Genomic DNA, 15,000 nt, shown 5'->3' on the forward strand with positions numbered 1-15,000 from the left:
ATCAGGAGAGAATGTTATCGCAGAGTAAGAGCAATACTCAAGACAGAGCTGAATGCAACAAACAGGATCGAAGCGATCAATACTTTAGCCGTACTAGTCGTGACTTAAAAACCATCTCCAGTACTTGAAAATGATCACATCTCACTCCGCTGGAACTTCACCATTCAAACTGACAGAAAGATAGATGCAAACACGCCAGACATATTGAAAGATTTTGTACAAAAATCATGCCTCCTCATTGATATGCCTGTCCAATGGATATAAAGATATCCGTCAAGACCTACCAAAAACTGAGCAAGTATAAAGATCTTGAAATAGAAATTGTCAAAATGAAGAACCTGAAGACTAAAACAATAGTTGTTGTCATAGGTGCCCTAGGAATGATAGCTCAGATACCAGAAAACCCCAAAATGGCAGAAATTCAAAAGACAGTACTCTTGGAAACTGCCCATATCCTACGTAAAATACTTTCTTTGTAATCTCAAATTTTAAAACAAACTCTAAATTTTCTTGTTTTCTTATATATTTTTTCTAAAATAATACTATGTGCAAATCCAAATATATGACACCCAAGGCATAACACCAACACGCATTTCTAACTTGTTGTCTCTTGAGTTCTCTGGGTGAGACTTGGATCTAACTTGTACAAATACAAAGCAAAAGTCAAACAGATAATAATAATAATAATAATAATAATAATAATAATAATAATAATAATAATAATAACAATAATAATAATGCAACACATATGCTATACAGTTGATGTTGCATGTCCCTTGGACCTGCGAATAGTCAAGAAGGTAGTCGAAAGGAGAGATAGATACCACCCTCTTAAGTACGAAATAGACCGGCTATGGAAAATGAAGAAGGTGAAGACAGTGCCAATCATTCTTGGCACAGTATCAGAAAGTATCGTGAGGAATATAAAGGAAATTAGAATAGTGTGAAGAGTAGAACTGTTACAAAGGGTTTGCCTCCTTATAATCAGGAAAGTATTAGATAACTGAAAAGAGTGAATAACATGGTACCGTAGGATGCATGTAGTAAAACTGTAGGAGCCCCAACAAAACCTGTGATAAGGAGAAAATAATAATAATAGAAATACTACTACTACTACTACTACTACTACTACTAATAATAATAATAATAATAATAATAATAATAATGATGATGATGATGATGATGATGATGATGATGATGATGATGATGATGATGATGATGATAATAATAATAATAATAATAATAATAATAATAATAATAATAATAAGAAGAAGAAGAAGAAGAAGAAGAAGAAGAAGAAGAAGAAGAAGAAGAAGAAGAAGAAGAAGAAGAAGAAGAAGAAGGAGGAGGAGGAGGAGGAGGAGGAGGATTGTCCATTGGACACTTTGCAACAAGTATGAACTTGACAGAACAAAAATGTGGTACGAACATAAACGTGAAGGTATATCATCGAAAATGATAATGCAAAGGTGCTATGGGATTTTATGATTCAGTGCGACCATGAGATAGAGAATTAGAAACCAGACATAGTATTAATTAAGAAAGAAAACAAACGATACTGGATCATAGATATAACATGCCCAGCTGACAAGATATGTGATAAGTAAAAAAGAAAAGTCAATAGATATGACAAGGAAGTTAAGCAGTTGTGGTCGATTAAAAAGTCGGTAGTAGTACCAATATTTGACGGAGCCTTGGGAACAGTAAGCAAAAATCTTCAGAAGTATAAGGAACAAAGAGATTGATGGTGTCTAGCTTAAAATCAGAAAGAGAAGGGTTTATCATAACAATAAGGCTGGAACACTTGCAGAAAACAGCACTGCTTGGAACCACTCGAATACTTCGAATGGTGCTCGAAAAATAAGGGGTGTTCCTTTAATTCAGTGGTACTGAACAGCTGACGCTGTAGTACATCTCCAGCGTTAGAAGCTGTGCTAAGTCAATAAATAATAATAATAATAAAAATAATAATAATAATAATAATAATAATAATAATAATAATAATAATAATAATAATAATAATAATAATAATAATAATAAATAATTTCTTTTCTCAGACAGAATAGTACTTTCATGAAATATTTAAACTTCTATATTTAACTACTTAATTCAGCTGTATTTCCTCTCTCTCTCTCTCTCTCTCTCTCTCTCTCTCCCCGCTCTCTATGTGATGCTGTTTCTTGTTTGTTTTGTGGTTTCTAACACACTGATGTAGCATTCTCCTTCGTTGTTGATATATTTTTGCCACTTTTAAATTCTCACTTTTGAATTCTCAAATCTGGTAACTCAAGACCGCAATGGAAATATCTACATCTCCACCATGTAAATCGAAATGATCTCTTAAGTTTCTTTCTTTTTTACTTTTTTGATTCTCTGTAAGAATAGTCTTGTTTTACGAGATATCTAAACTTCTACATCTAAGCTACTAAATTCTATTGTTTTCCCTCATTCTTCCGCTCCCACTCTTTTTCTCTCTTTCACTCTCTCAATAATGCTTTTCTTATTTCTTTTGTGTCGTTTACGGAAGAAGGAATTAACTTACACCTGAATAAAGCGCGAAATAGCAAAAGAAAGATGCTACCCTCTCTCAAAGTAATCGAAGTAGCAAAACTAAACAAAGTAGTGAAAAAGGTGGACGAACTGTTAACGAAAATATAACCGAACTAAACGACCTATACAGACTCTGTAGCTGCTTGCGGTTAAAAGTGAAAGAAAAACAAAGGACAAAGCCCCTTGGTGGAAATGAAGGCTTGAGAACTAAAGAGATTTTGCACAGATGAATGCAATGATAGGGAAGTGGGTGAAGGAGAGACGCGGGAACGAACTGTAAAGGAAACGCAACATAAGACAGAAAGGAGTGCAGGTTGTTGAACAATCACTGAAACAAAAAAATTCCAAGTCGAGCCGGGTAAAAATATATATCAATACTGAATAAATACTGAACATATCAGAATAGAAAACTCTCCAAGAATGTAAAAATAAGCAACTGAACAATGAAAAATAGCATCAAGTAAATGATATGCTTGATGCTAAGGCAGCAAGATAAATATGGGCAAACATCTGAAGCAAATAATATAAAGGGAGACTACTAACGAGAATTTAAAAGAGAAATGGAAGATGCAGCGATACAAGAGAATATAAAAGTCATGGACGAAGAAGTAAAAGAGATGGTTAGAAAATACCAAACTGGAAAGCCCCCGGACCAGATGGTATCGAAGGATTCTGGCTCAAAATCCTTTCACGTTTAAACACTTATATACGACCGTTTCTTTTTATTGACCACCTAGAAAATGGAACACCAACATGGATGACAAAAGGAAGGGCGGTGCTGGCACAGAAGGACAAAGCAGAGAGAGTCAGTAATTATAGACCTATTACTTGCTTACCATTACTACGGAAACTGTTAACTGGCCTCATAGCAGTTGAAGTGAATAATTTTCTGGAAAAGGAGAACCTACCGCCAAAAGAGCAAAAAAGAATGTAGGAAGAAATCAAGAGGAGCTGCTGATTTGCTATGTATATATACAGCAGAGTGTTAATTGAGGTACAAGTAAAGAAGAAGAATTTAACCGTTGGATGAATAAATTACAGGAAAGTCTACGACAGTGTCCCAAGAAGCAGGAATATGTGAGGTCGCTTGAAGAAGACAATGAGGAGATAAAGAACATTTTAAAGAACACAATGAGAGACCCCTTCATTTCTAAGTGACACGTGGAAGGATTACTTACTTTGGGATAGGAACCGGTATGTGCTAATTAACCGCTAAGTAATTAAAACTAGGGTATGAAAACTTTAAAGTTTATGCTTGTAATGATTGGTGCTTTGGAAATTGTGAATAATGATATAGACAAATGTTTGAAGGAAATTGGAACAGAATATGTTGTAGAGCTTCTACAGAAAGTTTGCTTCTTAGGGACAAGAAAAAATTATCAGAAGGCTTTTGATCCTTTGAAAGATTAATGGAAGTTTCTGGTTTAATGAAAGCTTGTGCTCATAATGTCGTTAACAACTAATTACATAAATTCTACCATGAATAAGAATAAACACGACTTAGATAAAATATTCTTCTTCTTCTTCGTCCTCTTCTTCTTTTTTTCTTCTTCTTCTTCTTCTTTTTCTTCTTCTTCTTCTTCTTCTTCTTCTTCTTCTTCTTATTATTATTATTATTATTATTATTATTATTATTATTATTATTATTATTATTTTTTTTTTTTTTTTTTTTAATGTTTGACTTTTGTTTTGCATTTGTACAAGATGGATCCAAGTCTCACCCAGAGACCTCAAGAGACAACAAGTTAGAAATTCATGTAGGTGATAGGCCTAGGGTACCATATATTTAGATTTGTACATAGTCTTGTTCTAGAGAATGTTTAAGAAACCATAAGAAAATTATGTCTGTTTTAAAATTTGAGATCACATAGACAGTATTTTACGTAGGATATGGGCATTTCCCATGAGCACTATCTTTTGAAGTTCAGCCATTTTGGGGTTTCCTGGTATCTGAGCTAGGTAGTAATCAGCCCATTTCGCTGTCATTCCCAGGGCACCTATGACAATAGGTATTGTTTTTGTCTTCAGGTTCCACATTTTGCTAATTTCTATTTCAAGATCTTTATATTTGCTCAATTTTTGGTAGGTCTTGGCAGATACGTTTATATCGATTGGGACAGTCATATCAATGAGGAGGCATGATTTTTGTCTAAAGTCTTTCAGTATGATGTCTGGCCTATTTGCATCTATCTTTCTGTCAGTTTGAATGGTGAAGTTCCAGAGGAGTGCGATGTGATCATTTTCAAGTACTGGGGGTGGTTTGTGTTCCCACCAGTTTTTATCATAGGGCAAGTCCAGGTTTTTGCATATTACCCAGTGAATAGATTGTGCAGCTCTATCATGCCTGTTGAGATACTCTGTAGGCGCAAGCAGACTGCACATGGAGACAACATGATCGATAGTCAATTTTGTTGTTGGCATATACGACATAATGGGGAGCTGCCGTTCTTTAATATGTTGGCCTGGTAGTTCTTTGTAGATAGGCATTGATCTTGGGCTGCTACGATAAACCCCTCTGTTTCTGATATCAAGCCAGAGGCCATTAGCCATTGATGGGTAAGGGCTTTGTCAATATTTGCATTATTCGCTCTCTTTGGGTATTTGCCATTCAGAGGTTTTCCATGCCATTTTTCAGTCATAATATCTAAGGCAGCAATTTTAGCATGGGTTTTCAAGCACTTAGCTTTTTCTGCGGGTGTTTCTAGTTCGTCTAATTCTTGAATTTGTTGTAATTGGAACTCACTTAGATATTCCTTTGCCTGTTTTGTTACTGAGTAAGATGCTTTCTTGCTTTCATGTTTTGAGACAAGTTTTAGCATCCAGTCCTCAGAGTTTTTCAGATAGGTGACTAGGCCAATTGTGGCTAGCTTCATTGTTAATGCCAGCTGTAGAAATCCACGGCCTCCCTCTTTTCTTGGCAGATAAAGACGTTCTATATCTGCCTTAGGGTGGTGCATTCTATGCATTGTCAACAGTTTTCGTATTTTTCTGTCAACATTACATATTTCAGTAATTGACCAGTTAACGATATTGAAACTGTAAGTCACGACTGGTATGGCTAGAGCATTGATCGCTACGATCCTGTTTCTCGCGTTCAGCTCTGTCTTCAGTATTGCTCTCACCCTGCGATAACATTCTCTTTTGATCCTTTCCCTCATCACTGAATGTTTGATATTGTCCCCTTCAATTACCCTAGGTATTTGTAGCTCTCTTTATTATTATTATTATTATTATTATTATTATTATTATTATTATTATTATTATTATTATTATTATTATTAACCAGTAGTTTTATTTATATAACGTGGTTTCACTTTACTACCGAGCGCAGCTCTGTGTGCCTTCAATATGTGCTGTGGTTTGCTGTGATGCTCTTATGGTCACTGTATTGGAGGTGTTTTGCGTAGGATGTGTGCAGTGCCTAGTAGTGCAATTTTCTGTATGTTATATATATTTGTAAGTCCTGGTGTTTTTGTTATGTATTTGTGTAAATATTATTTTATCATACCTAAGGCTCCTACTATGATAGGAATTGTTTCTGTTTTTAGATTCCACATTCGAGTTACCTCTATTTCCAGGTCTTTGTATTTTGAATGTTTTTCCATTTCTTTTAGGGAAACATTGTCATATGCTGGTATTGATACATCAATTAGAAAGCAGATTTTTCTTCATGATCTTTGACAACTGTACCTGGTCTATTTGCCTTAATTTCTCTATCTGTGTGTATTGGCATATCCCAGAGCATGGTTGCTTTCTCGTTTTCTGTGACCTTTTCTATCGTGTGTTTATACCATCTTTTTTCTGTTGTTATTACGTAGTGCTGGGATAGCTTCCAGTGTATATAGGTCCCAGCTCTGTCGTGTCTGTGAATATATTTCTTCTTAGCCAGGACTGGGCAGCCAGAGATAATATGATTTATTGTTTCTTGTCTATCTCCACATATTCTACAGTTACTTGTTATATTTCTTTTCATTATGTGTTTTTGGTAATTTCTGGTGAGGAGGCTTTGGTCTTGTGCAGCAATTAAAAATCCTTCAGTCTCTGCTTTGAGTCCTGAGTTTCTCAGCCATTGCTGGGATTTTTCTCTGTCTATTTCTTTCGCATTTAGTTTAGCCCAGTATTTACCATGTAGGGGCTTTTCTTGCCATCGTTTTATCATGGTCCGTTGCTGTTCTAGTTTTAGTTTGGATTTCATTTGTATTATAGCTTTTGTTGTTTCTTCTTCTTCTTCTTCTTCTTCTTCTTCTTCTTCTTCTTCTTCTTCTTCTTCTTCTTCTTCTTCTTCTTCTTCTTCTTCTTCTTCTTCTTCTTCTTCTTCTTCTTCTTCGTATTTGTTAGGTAGATTGATTTCTTGTTTGTATTTGTCAGCTTCCTTAAATACTGAAAACAGCTTTTTGTGTTGCTCGTGTTTTGTGGCTATTTGTATTAGTTTCCCTTGCTTTTGGAGTAGATATTTTTGCCGTCCTATGGTGGTTATTTTATAATTGTTTTCTAGCTGTATAAGACCCCTGACACCTTCTGTGCGTTGTATATATAGCCTTTCTATGTCAGATTTTGGGTGGTGCATCCTATATCCTGTCATTATTTTTCTTGTTTTCCTGTCTATTTTACATAGTTCGTTTAGTGCCCAGTTAAGGATGTTGTAGCTGTAGCTTATAACTGGGACATCTAAAGTGTTGATACCCATTATCTTATTTTTAGCATTGAGCTCTGTTTTTAGTATTGATCTAACTCGTCTATAGTACTCTTTCTTTATTTTTTCTTTCATTTGTGTATGTTGTATCATATCTAGTTCGTCCATATCCAGAATATAGTTCATTGCCTTCTAATAAGAGATATTTCCGAGTCCTGTTCAATTCCACATGTCGAATACTTTAAAGTGTGGTGCCTGACAGAAAAGGATTAACAAACTGGATTCCTTTAGGAATATTCTTCTAATAAAGAAAGATTTCGTTTTGATAATTCCTTGTGAAATTGTTTTGCCTGTTATTTGCTAGGGATTTTTATATCCTTATTTAAGTAAATCTCAGGAAATACTCCATTTCCATTATAACTACCGTAGCTACTGCATATACGTTTTTATCCAGCCTAATGTTATTGATATTTGTGCTTGTTTCAATTAAGTATGCAATACCTGGATTTACTTACTTATTGCTGCTGCTATTTTATTGTTCAGTTTTATAAACGAGTGGTGCAATTATTGATTCTTAGGAAGATCTATCTTTTGGTAATTTTTGTTTTATTTCTGCCATTACATTGTCATGATTTCCAGCTTCAGTATTTCCTAATCTTATACATTCCTCACATTTGCTTCCATTTATATTGTTACTTTCTGTTGCTCGTCTTTGATTTCTGAATGCCAGTAGTCTGTAGGTGTTTTGATGTTTAGGATTTATTATATGTTATTCATTTTCAAGCCCCTTTTCTATGAATACATTGGCCATAGTTGAAGACGGTATTTTGGAAAAGCTGTTAGAGTCTCGGAGAGTACAATTTGCGATATTCGTTCCAACAGTGTATACTGCTTCAACATTCTCCCCACTCTTCGCGTACTCTTATTACATTATGACTTGTTCTGGGCCAGGCCTGGTTAACTCGAAATACATTGCGAGCCACTTTAACCACAGAAAGTCTTTTGAGGGCCGCTTTATACTGACAGAATTGAAAGTAATTTGATTCCTCATGCTATTATTACAATAAGGAACGAATGATCGTTGATTCAATATAAAATATTATCGCTGCAAAGACAGTAGTATCTTTCTTTTTTACTTTTCATTACAATCTTTAATATTTGATAAAATTTTTAAAATGTTTGTGTAAATAAACCCATTTCAAGAAAGTATCAAGCGGGTCGCATGCGGCCCGCAGGCCTCAGGTTGACTAGCTCTGTTTTGGGCACTCCTTTAATGTTGTTGGTAATTTGCATAATGGGAATATATATCCTATGTAATTTTTTCCTTTGCTAGACACCGTGTAGGTAATTTAATTACCTTATAAAATTTCCACGGCATCTATGTAATCCTGGCAGTAATACATACATACATACATACATACATACATGCATACATACATATATATATATATATACATATATATATATATATATATATATATATATATATATATATATATATATATATATATATATATATATATATACATATATATATACATATATATATATATATATATATATATAAAAGATAATAAGAGTGAAAAAACTACAGAAGGCTTGTGTTACTTGGTTAAAGTATATATTTAAATTATGTCAGAAAAATGAAGTAGAGAAATTTGAAAAGACAACACGAAACCGGTTATTTCTCAAAATACAATGTTTATATACCAAAAAGATTTTATAACATTTTTCTAACATTTTTCTGACATAATTTAAATATATACTTTAACCAAGTAACACAAGCCTTTTGTAGTTTTTTCACTCTTATTATCTTTTATACATCCAACCACGTGCTTTCACATACCAACTTTCTCACCTATATATATATATATATATATATATATATATATATATATATATATATATATATATATATATATATATATATATATATGCACAATCAATTTCATGCAGATTGTATTTGACACATTCCGCTCGCAAAACATTTATTAACGGAAGGCTACTCTACGGAACATGTGCCCAATCTGTTATGCAAAGGGATCGAACTCGAAATCATGTGGGTTCAAGTGGACTTTTACACAAAAACGCTGATGCTAACGATCTTTAATTTGGTTTTAGATTGTTCTTTTCCATTAAAACATACACTTTCAAATCGGAATTCTTTTTAATGTCCAGTCTGTGCTAAAAATGTTTTATGATTAATTTTAACACAATTTATGTCTCCTCTGAGAATGTTTTATGATTATGTTTGACTCTATAAATCCTTGCCCATCACTTAATGAATCCTTCCTGTTCTAATGTAGGTTTGGTTAGACGTTAATCTGCGATGGGATCCTGACAAATACAACGGTATCAAAGTGGTCCGGATTCCTTTTACAGATGTCTGGAAACCTGATATACTACTATACAATAAGTAAGTAGCTTTCATGTTTTCTTCTTCTTCTTATTATTATTATTATTATTATTATTATTATTATTATTATTATTATTATTATTACTACTACTACTACTACTACTACTACTACTACTACTACTACTACTATTTTTATTGACCCTTTGAGCCCGTCACACCAGTTTACCGGTGGATGGCTTATTTTTCTCTCTACCGTAGCACTCGTGGAGCGCCAGGTATATGATAAAATGACGCTCAGGAGGTCAGCGCTCAAGCGGTTAAGGTGGTGAGCTGGAATAATACTTAGCATTTCGAGTAAAATGTTTCACAGCATTTCTCCGATTTACACGTTTTGAGTTCAATGTCCGCCGGGGTCGACTTTACGTTTCATTCTTTCGGGGTCGATAAAATAAGTGTCATCCAGTACAGGGGTCGATATAATTAACTCATCCCTTACCCGCAAAATTGCTGCTCATGTGTGGCAAAATTTGAATCCATTATTATTATTATTATTATTGTTCAGTAGTTTTATTTTTATAACGTGCTTTCACTTCACTACCGAGCGCAGCTCTGTGCGCCTTCGGTATGTGCTGTGGTTTGCTGTGGTGCTCTTATGGTTACTGTATTGAAAGTGTTTTGCGTAGGATGTGTGCTGTGCCCAGTAGTGCAATTTTCTGTATGTTATATATATTTGTAAGTCCTGGTGTTTTTTGTTATGTATTTGTCTGAATATTTTTTTATTATACCTAAGGCACCTACTATAATAGGAATTGTTTCTGTTTTTAGATTCCACATTCGAGTTACCTCTATTTCCAGGTCTTTGTATTTTGAAAGTTTTTCCATTTCTTTTAGAGAAACGTTGTCATCTGCTGGTATTGATACATCAATTAGAAAGCATTTTTTTCTTCATGATCTTTGACAACTATATCTGGTTTATTTGCCTTAATTTCTTCTTATTATTATTATTATGATTATTATTATTATAATAATTATTATTATTATTATTATTATTGTTATTATTATTATTATTATTATTATTATTCAAAGTTTATAAGATAAATTAACAGGTCAATTGATAAGTATATGTATGCAATGCGTAAAAATGTTCAAATGAAATAAACATTTCGAAATGTTAGTAAACCTTGTAAAATAACATCCAAGCTCTATTTGCAGATACTTGTAATGCTATTTTCTGGAACCTGCGTGTCACAATCATTATCGTTAATCTGCCATTGTCTTTCCCTACAGACATTGCGTATCATTTCAATTGCAACAATCACAACTAACACTGTAGGCCATTCCTTTATCCCTATAATCTCTCTAATCAATATCTCGGTTCTTGCAAAGTTTATATTTCAGTTTATATATGCTGACCTTTTGTATATCTTCAGTTACACAATATTAATTACTAATGTAATTTCATCCATGGAAAATTATGTCAGACTGTCTGAAAATATGCTAGAGTTCCGTAAAAATTTCATTTTTCATATCTACTCTCATTGTAAAAATATTCTTGAAAGAATTGAGATTTTGCACCGAGTTATATCGATACCAATCAGAGTAGCTTTACTGTATTATTTTTCTAAAAATGTATTCTATCGGATCTAGTGCAGGAAATCCTGATAAACGTCATCTCTGTGTATAGTTTTCATTATTGAGAAAATGCAACATATGCAACAATAATTATCTATAATTTAAATATTGTGAGACGCTCGGCTAAGTAGAGGTACCCTGAATAGGTAGGTATTCCATTGTTGCTTCCTTTAATCGTTAAAATAATTGCTTGCAAACTAATTCACCAATAGAGAAACATCATTGTAGAACAGATACATGTTTCGTTGACTTGTATTGCTGCACTTACTTGTAATTCCTGTTGTAGAGTTACTACTGTACACAAGCACTCAATTCATGAAGCGATTCCTCTCTTATCCGATTAACGCTAAGGACAGTGTTTATTGGGGTAAATATACGTTCAAATTTAGATGTGGTCGATTATAGTTAGTACGTTCAGTTAGGATATTGATTTTCTCGTTCGTGTTCTCTCGGAATTTGGTATCAATTGATTACTTCCATTGTGCATTTATTTCGTTATCTTTTCGGGAAATGTCTGTGTTTTCGGAAACTAAGTAATAGCTGCGACAAAAGACTATAGTTGTTGTGATCTCACTAGGCACATAAACAGCGACTTAACATATAAGTTGCTAAGTTTTAGCTTTCCTTCGGTGTGGCTTATTATGTAGCTATTATTAACAAGGTAATTCACAGACACAATGTAGTTGTGATAGTATGAACAATATTATGAATAATTACATAAGAAATCTCTTGGTTATAAATTACTCATGGATAATCCATTTAATTACATGTTATAACATATAATTAAATGGATTATCCATGAGTAATATGATTTCACTGAAATGAAATCATATTGCTTTCCTCAGTACTAATCTAAATTTTTCGATAATAATCTGCCTTCAGTAAGTCGTCTCAATAAAAGAATTGAAAGTAAATATTTCACATGCGTGCGACTGAAAATCAATTTTAATCTAAAGATTGGCTCCATTTGCTCACATTTTCAAGTATTATTTGATTAAGAGTGATTTCATCGATTATACACGCATACGAAGGCATTACAATGTGCACATAGAGCATACACACCTGTCTATAACCACGCAGTCAGTCGTTCTTTTGTTCATTTTAGGACTTGATATCCGTATTATGAACCTGTATTATAAATCTCGCAAGAAATAAAAAGTTTCAAACATGACGTGTATGTATATACAATCAAGAGAATAGTTACTACTTATATTGAATTCGACCATTACTGCTAGAACTAATACAAACATTATGACCAAATTATATATCACCTTAGGACTAATAGCTGCTAAATAATCCTTTAATAAGAAAAAGGTCAACTGTCTTTCAAAATACGTTCTAACCATCCATATAGAAGTATCACATATGCAATCAATATAATTAGTACCATTGTTACGCAATATATTTCTGAGCAGAAAGAGAATAGTTAATTTCCCCGCTCTTTAGTAAATGGATGTATTGAGAAAAGCGATTTTGAAGCAAAATAAAAAGAAATCCAGTGAATAATAGAAAAATATAATCCAACTGGCTTACTTCTCTTACAAGCATGAATGAGACCCCTGCACGCAAACGGATATTTTCATTGTTGATCAAAGACAATTCTTCACTGCATACGGATAATTGTTTAATAAAAGCAAAATTAACCAAGATCTATCCTGTGTCAACATCCCGCTATATTAGTAATTCTGTACTAAGCTAATTCATTCTCATTTCCAAATCAATGAATTTAAGAGAGGTAATTAAACCTATTCTGCACCAAGACTAATGACTAAACAAGACACAAAATTTCCTCGACCAACAAGAGAAAACAAGTTCAAGTCCTGTTTCACAGAAACTAACTTCTTATAAAAGACTTTCTATTATGTGTATGCACGTATTAATAAATAGCTAATTCACTCAAAGAAGTTTCTGTGAAAGAGTGGTTATGGGTGTGTACGCTTGTAGATAGGCTGAAATTTTTTAATAAAAATTTCGTATAGTTATGTTGTGTCGACGCTCCCAGACGATGAAGTAGGCTAGCCCAATACGTAGATATAGAGGGAGAAGTCTAGACGTCGGGAGAGTTGAGTAGAGGTCAACCGAACGTGCGATGTAACAGTGGCGACGAGGATGAGATTCGAACTCACGCTGGAACATCTCCACTGTTATATCGCAATACTATAGAGTGGCTGTGTGAGCTACGAAATACTCGTCACCACTGTTATATCGTAATACGACACAGTGGCTGTGTGAGCTACGAAATACTCGTCGCCACTGTTATATCGCACGTTCGGATGACCTCTACTTAACTCCTTTCTTTATTTGGCACTACGGCCACAACACAGAGGGGGACACTACAAGGACAGGCACAACACCACAATGGGGACAAAAAAAAATAAAACGATAATGAGATGTTATATAAAAATGAAGAAATGAAATGGCTGCATGGGCCCCATTCCCATGCAGTACCATTTGAACATTTATATATACTATTTCTATTTAGCATCGTTCACTTTTTCTATTGTTTGTTTCTTAATTATCTTTTTTTCCCTCTTTTTTTTTCCAGAAAATGCTTTTGCTTTTCTTGGGCTCTTTTGTTCATTTTTTTCCTTTGTTTTTTCCTTTTGCTTTTTCTTTTTTCCCCAACAAAACAATTTTACTCTTTTTTCTTTTTTTTTTTCCTTTTTAATACCTCATGAAAGGTTCCAAGTCTTTTACCTCGACTTCTGGTGGACGTTTGTCGAACTCCACCAACACTCCTGGCGGGTCAATCTTGTCTCCGTACATGTCTCTCAGTCTCTTGTCTGTGTCCTTATCGACAACAATGGCCTTCTCATTCTTGGAGTACACATCCGTGGGTAACTTCACTCTGATAATAAGTTTGATATTTACAAATTTTCTCTCCGTCTCCTTGTTTTTTGCATGTGTCACAAAATTCCATTTGTTTTTTCCTCTTCTTGGTTTTTTCTTTTCTTCTTCCACTACTGGTGTCTTTTCCTTTTCAACTCTGAACAATCTCTCCATTTCACCCTCGCACAGTTGCACTCCCGAATCTTTTACCTTCGCTGGGACAACCGGCGTCTTTAGCACTGTTTCCTCCTTCTGTAACTCCTTCTCGAACACCTTTTCAATTACTTTCTCGCTTTCTTTTTCCACCACCCCTTCGTCTGCCTTTCTTCTAGTCACAGCTTTCCTTTCCACCTCTTCTTTCTCCTGTTTCTGGTTTTCTGGTGGCGGGCTCGTTCTTCCACTTCTTTTTCTTTCCGCCACTGTGTATCCCACCTTCGTTGTATTTTCTTCTATCTCCACCTGTACTACCTGGTTCATGTTCTCCTGCTTCTCCGTCTGTTCTCTCTATAGGCACCTCACCTTCATGTGGCCTTTCTCCCCATATGCAAAACATATAGGCGGCCTGCCCTCCACTTCCAATCTCAATCTCAAGTCGTCGAGCAGCACTATATACTCAACGATTCTATTTAAATCTTCTACTGTTGCTTGGATAATGAGCTCAATCCCATATCCCCAGTAATCTATACTTTGTGTCCATATGACCTTCAGTATCTTGGCCTCCTCCTTCATGCTGAACATTATTGCTGTCAGCAGCCATGATTCTTTTAGTTCTGGAGGCACTTTGCCTACTCGCACTCTGGCCACACGTTTGCCACAGTTCGAAGGCAAAAACACTCCCCTCTTCCGACCTTATTGCCTCCGTGGAGTGCTTAATTGCTTCTTCCTCTATTGCAAAACGTACCTCCACGGTAGCATACTTTATTCCTTTTGTTATAAATGTGTTTCCTTATACTTTTCAAACATTTGTTTCCTTATACTTTTCAAACATTCCTCAATCTCC

At 34.4% G+C, this 15,000-nt stretch overlaps 1 protein-coding gene across 3 annotated transcripts in view; it reads left to right on the plus strand.

Annotated features, from left to right (window-relative positions):
* The window catches only part of LOC106881121 (neuronal acetylcholine receptor subunit alpha-10), a 587,572-nt gene that overhangs the window by 489,218 nt on the left and 83,354 nt on the right, over positions 1-15,000 (plus strand). For all 3 annotated transcript variants that reach the window (XM_089357333.1, XM_089357344.1, XM_089357337.1), the window contains exon 6: positions 9,490-9,599. In XM_089357333.1, the coding sequence (XP_089213459.1) occupies positions 9,490-9,599 (110 nt within the window). The remainder of the gene's footprint in view (positions 1-9,489; positions 9,600-15,000) is intronic.

This window comes from Octopus bimaculoides, chromosome 1 (genome assembly GCF_046866305.1).
Source record: "Octopus bimaculoides isolate indiv1 chromosome 1, ASM4686630v1, whole genome shotgun sequence".
NCBI classification, from domain to species: Eukaryota; Metazoa; Mollusca; class Cephalopoda; order Octopoda; family Octopodidae; genus Octopus; species Octopus bimaculoides.